We start from the raw sequence: 6840 nt of genomic DNA, 5'->3' as shown, positions 1-6840 counted from the left end.
TACTTGAAATCAAATTGAGGGATTTTTAATTTTTCTAAATAAACATTACATATACAAAAACATAAGTAATTTTTTCTAGTTACAATTAATTAATTTCAAAGCAAACAAACAGGTTTTAACTCAGCATAACAATTTAAAGGACTGATAATAACCATCCCAAGTATCTGTCTAAAGCTAGTCTCATGCCAACAGTTTGAATGCTAAACTGATATAACGTATATGAAAGGCAGCTAAATAGTATTTAAGATACAAGGGATGGATAATGAAATCACCTATTTTGATAATTTTTCTATTTAATTCATTTAAAAAAAGATTAAGGTTGTAGTTTCACATGAATTTGTAGATTTATGTAATACCACATACCATTTTTGCACATCAAATAACGTTTAACAAAACTGTAGTGCAGTATCACAACCAAGATATTGACATTGAAGATGCAGAATATTCCCAAGCCACAAGGATTCTTCATGCTGCCGTTTAATAGCTACGCCACCACCTAAATCCTGGCTAACACTAACATCTTCTATATATCTGCAATTTTGTCATTTTAAGAACGTTTTATAAATGGGATCATATAATACATAAACTTTTGAGACTGGCCTTTTTCTACTCAGCATAATGCCCCTGATCAACCCAGGTTATTGCATGTATTGACAGTTTGTCGTTTTGTATTGCGGAGTATTTCATATTATTCATGTATCATTGTACTTTATTTCAATTATTTATCTGTACCAGGGCAAACGAACTCTTCCCAGATTTTGGCTGTTACAAATAAAGCTCCAGTAAGTCTTCTTGAAGAGATTTTTCTGTGAACAAAAGTAATTTCTCTGGGGTAAATGTCCCAGGTGAAATTGCTGGATTGTGTGATAGCTACTTGTTTATTTTAAGTGACATGCCAAACTACTCTTCAGGTTGACTGTCCCATTTTATTTTCACATCAGCAAAATGTGAGTTACTAGGTAACTCTGAAGCATTGCAAGTATTGGGGGCTAACATTCCTTTTATTTTAACAGGTCTGATAGATGTATAATGATATCACAAAGTGATATCTTTGCATTTGATTATTTTAGTACAATAGGCATTTCATAAAATGGTCGACATCAAAAATAAAGAAGAAATGATAATTATTTGAATTCAAAATAAGAATGGGGATTATATACAGTTTAGACATTAAAGTGATCACAGATGGAAATTCTGTAACATTTTTGTATTTTGGGTAAAAAAATAAACAGTTTAATAATGCCATTCATCTAAAACTATTTGAATTTTAAAAAGCGCAAGTAACTTTGGGGCCACTATAAAATCAGACAGCATATGCAATACGCTGATTGACCAAACACAGCCAATAAGCAGTCCATGAAAATATATTTTCATCACTAAGGGTCAACTGATCCTTTAAAAGTTTATTCTTCTATAACCTGCCATCTTGGATACAAGGCTGCCATGCAATCTCTATATATTCAGGTCTCTGCTGTGATCACAGATTGTGACTTACAAGTGCAGCTCTTCTTCAATAAGCACTAAATTTAGCTTAATCAGCAGAAAACTAAAGTTGTTTTAAATGCCTCCTTTGGTACTTCATATGGAGGGTTATTAATTGTCTGAGGACTGAATATCTCTTCTTCTTAATACCTACTTGTGGCATGTATGATTATCTCATTGGTCATTTACAGTAGTAGGATCTACATCAGTGGGTCTCCATGATGGCTTTAGGGGATAATTTTATCCCCAGGGTACATTTCACAAGGTCAGAAGAGATTTTTCATTATCGTGACTGAAGGGAGAGGAGGGCTACTAGAATCTAAGTAGGTAGAGGATGGAATGGTGCTGAACATCCTTGAATATACTGGACATGCCCTCCACAGTGAAGAATTATACAACCAAAATATCAATAGCACTATCTATGAGAAGCCCTGAAATCAACACATTGTGATTCTAATTTGCATTTCCTTATTGGGTAATTAATGCAAATTTTTAAATCAATTGCTTATTGCCATGTGTACATCTTTAGTGAAATAGCTCTTCATATATTTTTTTATGTCTTAATTGAATTTTTATTTTGCTTTATTATTGAGTTTAGATATTTATTCTAATATACTCTGTTGACTACATGTTTGGCAGTTGTTTTATACAATTGTTAGCAACTAATTTCATGCCCCTACCATTGCCTTTCAAAGAGCATAAAATTTTGATGGTTATCGAATTGGAGTATATTTTCATGTGCCTGTTCGCCATCTGTATTTCTTCTTTGAAAATTTCTGTTCATGCCAATCAAATCCACAATGAGTTATCACCTCACACCAGTCAAAATAGTCACTCTCCAAAAGACAAGAAATAACAAGTGTTGGCAAGGATGTGCATAAATGGAAACCCTCCTGCACTTTAGGTGGGAATGTAAATTTGTTCAGGCACCGTGGAAAGCTGTATGGAGGTTCTTCAAAACACTAAAAATAGAAGTACTCTATGACCCCTTATTTTTTACTTCTAGGAATTTACTTGAAGAAAACAAAACCCTGTTATTCAAAAATATATGCACCCCTATGTTTATTGCCAGATTAACTGCAGTAGCCAAGATGTGGAAACAATCAGTGTCCATCAATAGATGAGTGGATAATGATGCAGCCCATAAACACAGTAGAGTATTACTCAGCCATAAAACAGAGAGAATACCTGCTACTTTCATGGACATGGAAAGACCTTGAAGGTATCATTCTAAGTGAAATAAGTAAGGCAGAGAAAGACAAATTACATATGATTTCACTAATATGTGGAATCTAAAAAAAAATGAGCAAAACAGCAGTAGTCTCATTGACACAGAGGTGACTGGTGGTTATTGTGGGGAAGGGGTCAGGGTGGGTCAGTGAAATAGGTGAAGTGGGTAAAGAGGCACAAAATCTCAATTATAATTTAGTCATGGAAATGAAAGTGCAGCATGTATAATGCAGTCAGTAACTGTAACATGATGACATAATAACTTCACTATGGGTGAGCATTTAATGCTATGTAGAGCTATTGAATCACTCTATTGTGTAATTGAAACCAATAAAATATTGCATGTCATTTATACATAAATAAAAATGAATTAGTAAAATATTATTTTAAATGCATATGACCTTTTGATTCTACTTGCTTCTCCAGGTCTTCATATTCCCTTAGAAAATTTCTATGTGGACATGAAAATAATAAATATAGCTAACATGCCATTTTCCTGTTAATCTGTCTAGTGACTGCTTAATACTTAGGCTCATGCGGAATACCCAAAAAGGATGAAATCCTTTTTTTCCCTCCCCTTCAGTGCGATGGCATACAGAAGTAACTGGACTGATACAGAATGTTTTGCTCATGTTGTGAAAGTCTATATGTAATCTTTCATATGCTGATAGAAATGAAAGATTTAGCAAAAAATGTTGATTATGACTTGTTTCACATTTACATGTAAATGTAATTTTGACAAGTTTCCATGCATGCATACTACTTTAGAAATGAAAAGTAATTAGGCATTCAAGAAAAAATGCAATTCTATTTTATACCAGAAAATAAGAGTTCAGATTTAAGCAAAGACATATTTATACATTGTCATGCGCAGCAAGTTCTTTGTTTTTTCATTAATTTTTTTGTGGTATTGCAATAAAGTTCCCAAATTTTAGTGTACAGCTTAATGAATTGATATGCATATACAATCATGTAAGCATCAGCCAGATGAAGATACCAAATGTTTCTCACTAATATTTCCCCTTTCACATATTTTATCCATTCCCCTATCCCCCTCCACTATGGCACACACTGGTCTGTTTTCTGATTTCTTTATATTCTCTTCCCTTTAAAATCGAATTGTTTAGAATCTTGGGTGTTTAAAATAGTGTTTTCTTTTCATGATTTAATATGTGTATCAAACCAATCAACTGGGTATCTTGTAACTATGTAAATTCTCATTCTCTAAACCTCCTAGATTATTCTGACTGTGCTCATACACTGGCCATACTTTGAATAGGGAGACTTGGTGAGGCAATCTAGTGGAAAATTCACACTTAAAAAGCTTTGATGATACCTTTTCTTCCATCACCTTTACCATCCATGTAGATTCTTAACTGTACTGAAAATTATAGAACTTTTTATTCACATGGGAGAGTGATACACAATAATGGAAAAGTATTTGTCCATCCTTTTTTTGCCTATTAGTCTGAAGTGAATTAGTATATAGTAAAATGAGTGTGTCTTTGACTATTATATTAAAATCTAAGAGTGTCGATACTTGCTTTTCCTTGTTAGATATCCAATTCTTGTACTGTCCAGTTCAAACTTTTCCCATTTTCTCCCTCTCAAATTATTGATCTTGTTAGATTTGTTAATATTTTCAAATTCAGTTGTATTACTCAGAAAAATGGTAGAGAATAATTTCTAGTTTCTAATTTAATTTTTATGTTTATATTCATAATTAAATCTGCATCAATGTCTTAGAATAATACTGAATCATTATGTGTTTTTTAATGTACATAGTGACACATTTATATTAATCCATTTACCAGATGGAATTAAAACATTTCTCCCTTTAACAGGGACAATTTTTGACCCATAGTTATTGTTAAGGTACATATTATTAGAATATTTAACTGAAATATTATATGGCACTAAACCAGCCTTTTTACCTATTCTGAATGGCTTATGTACTGGAAACTTGTGACTTTGGCATTAAGCTAAAACATTCCTAAATACATTAATTATAGGATAACTATTTCAAGAAGATACAAATCAATATGAAAAGTGAGAGAAGTGTCTGTAATAAGTGGTATCAATTTCCTAATGTACTTTTCAATACTGTTTGCAAATGTGGTATGGGATTCCTTTCTAAATGGCTTATTTTAGTTGGTCTCCCAAATTCCCTGCATGAGCAATCTCTTTTGTGCTAGAAACTTTCTGAAGGCTTTCTTCACATCTTTGTTTCTCCGAGTGTATATGAGAGGATTTACCAATGGGGTGACCACAAAGTAGAACACGGAGACCTCTTTGCCAATGGTGAAGTTGTACTTGGCCGGAGGGCAGACATAGGCAAAGATGATGGTGCCATAATAGATGGTGACCACAGTGAGGTGGGAGGCACAGGTGGAGAAAGCTTTTCTCCAAGCTTCCTGGGAAGACATTCTGATTACTGTGACCACAATGTATCCATAGGAGGACATGGTGTGAAGAAAAGAACTGAGAATCATAACAGAGATACATGTGTAGCTCAAGGCCTCCACCAAGAATGTATCTGAGCAAGAGAGTTTATAGATGGGGTCTGAGTCACAAAAGAAATGGTTGATCTTCTGGGGGCCACAGAAATTCAGATGAGAGATAAGTATGGTAGATAGAAGAGGGGAAATGAAGTCCCCAATCCAAGATCCAGGGGAGAACTGCATGCACACTGGAATACTCATGAGCAGTGAGTATCTTAGAGGGTTGCAGATGGCCAGGTACCGGTCATAGGCCATCACTGCCAGAAGGATGCACTCGGTAGCTCCCATGGAGAAAAAGAAGTAGTACTGGGCTATACAGCCAGACACAGAGATGGTGACACCCTGTGACAGGCAGGTGGCCAGCAGTTTAGGTACTGTGACTGTGGTGTACCAGATCTCCAGGAAGGACAGATATCCTAAGAAAATGTACATAGGGGTTTGGAGTGTCATCTACATCACAACAGTGAATATGATGAGGGTGTTTGCCATGAGGGACAGCAGATACACAGTGAGGAACATTAAAAATAATGTGAGTCTCAGGTATAGAATACCAGGAAAACTAAGAAAAATGAACTCAGTCACTGTGGACTGGTTTGTCATCTCCATAGCTCATCCTCTCTGATCTGGAACCAACAAAGCCTGTATAATAAATGAGCAAGAATGGGATATATTTGTTATCATTTATTTAATGACGATAATAGACTTCTAGTATTAGTAAAAATTAAAATTTACACATGGATTAGCTCACTCAATTTAGAAAAGAAATCTCCATGATAAATATTCAAAGAATCTAAAACTTCAAATGAAGAATTTGGGGGAGTGATTTTCCTACACTTACATCACTTTAAATGGCAGGGCAGGTTTTGAACTCAGCAGGTTGATTTGAATTATGAGTCCACAACAGTAAGAAAAACATGTTTCTGTTATTGTCCCATCACTAAGGAATTTACATCCTCGAGACTAGAGGATGGTGATGAAATATTCAGACACCTCATTTCCAAAGCCAGAAGATCATGGGAGTGATTGCTATGCCTCAGAGAATGGAGATTCTAGGCCATACTATTTGCTAACCAACACAGAATGTTTTTTACAATTTTATCTTCAAGATCCCTAATTTATTCCATCAATTATGGTTTGGTGGGAGATTGGGACATGAGCAAACACTATCTCCAGAAAACAGTAGCACAGAGTAGGATTTAAAATCTATATAGAAAATATTTTGTTTATAAATATTAACATTCCTAATCTTTGGATTGTTTGTTTTTAGAATCATAGCATTAATCTCTTTTCCTACATTTAGGAGAAATAGTCAAACAAATAAATTTTCACAGACAGTGAGGTAGTTTCTATATCTTGGTTAATGTGAAAGAACAGAACATGAGATCTACCCACTTTCCAAATATTTAAGTGTACTTTATAATATTGCAAACTGCTGTTCTGTTGTGTTACCTCAATAAAAAATAATTAGAAATTTCTCTTTAAAGAAAAAAGGATTCCAATGGGTACAATCAGGTATACATGTGCTTTAGTGCCAAGTGTCAAGATGATAAATGCAAAGTATAGCAGAAAATAATTCTTAGGGCTCATAATAAAAGCTTTCTTCTATATGTAAAATATAATTTTAATA

The 6840-nt window shown here is 34.1% G+C and overlaps 1 protein-coding gene across 1 annotated transcript; it reads right to left on the bottom strand.

Moving 5' to 3' along the window:
* Positions 1-4859: 4859 nt before the first annotated feature.
* LOC130680248 (olfactory receptor 11L1-like) lies at positions 4860-5819 on the bottom strand. The gene is given in 1 exon segment (XM_057490509.1): positions 4860-5819. A coding segment is annotated over 1 exon segment (960 nt).
* Between the last annotated feature and the right edge of the window lie 1021 nt (positions 5820-6840).

Source organism: Manis pentadactyla, chromosome 13 (genome assembly GCF_030020395.1).
Source record: "Manis pentadactyla isolate mManPen7 chromosome 13, mManPen7.hap1, whole genome shotgun sequence".
Classification (NCBI taxonomy): domain Eukaryota; kingdom Metazoa; phylum Chordata; class Mammalia; order Pholidota; family Manidae; genus Manis; species Manis pentadactyla.
The sequence above is the reverse complement of the archived record's forward strand: the minus strand, read 5'-3'. Positions and strand labels throughout refer to the sequence as shown.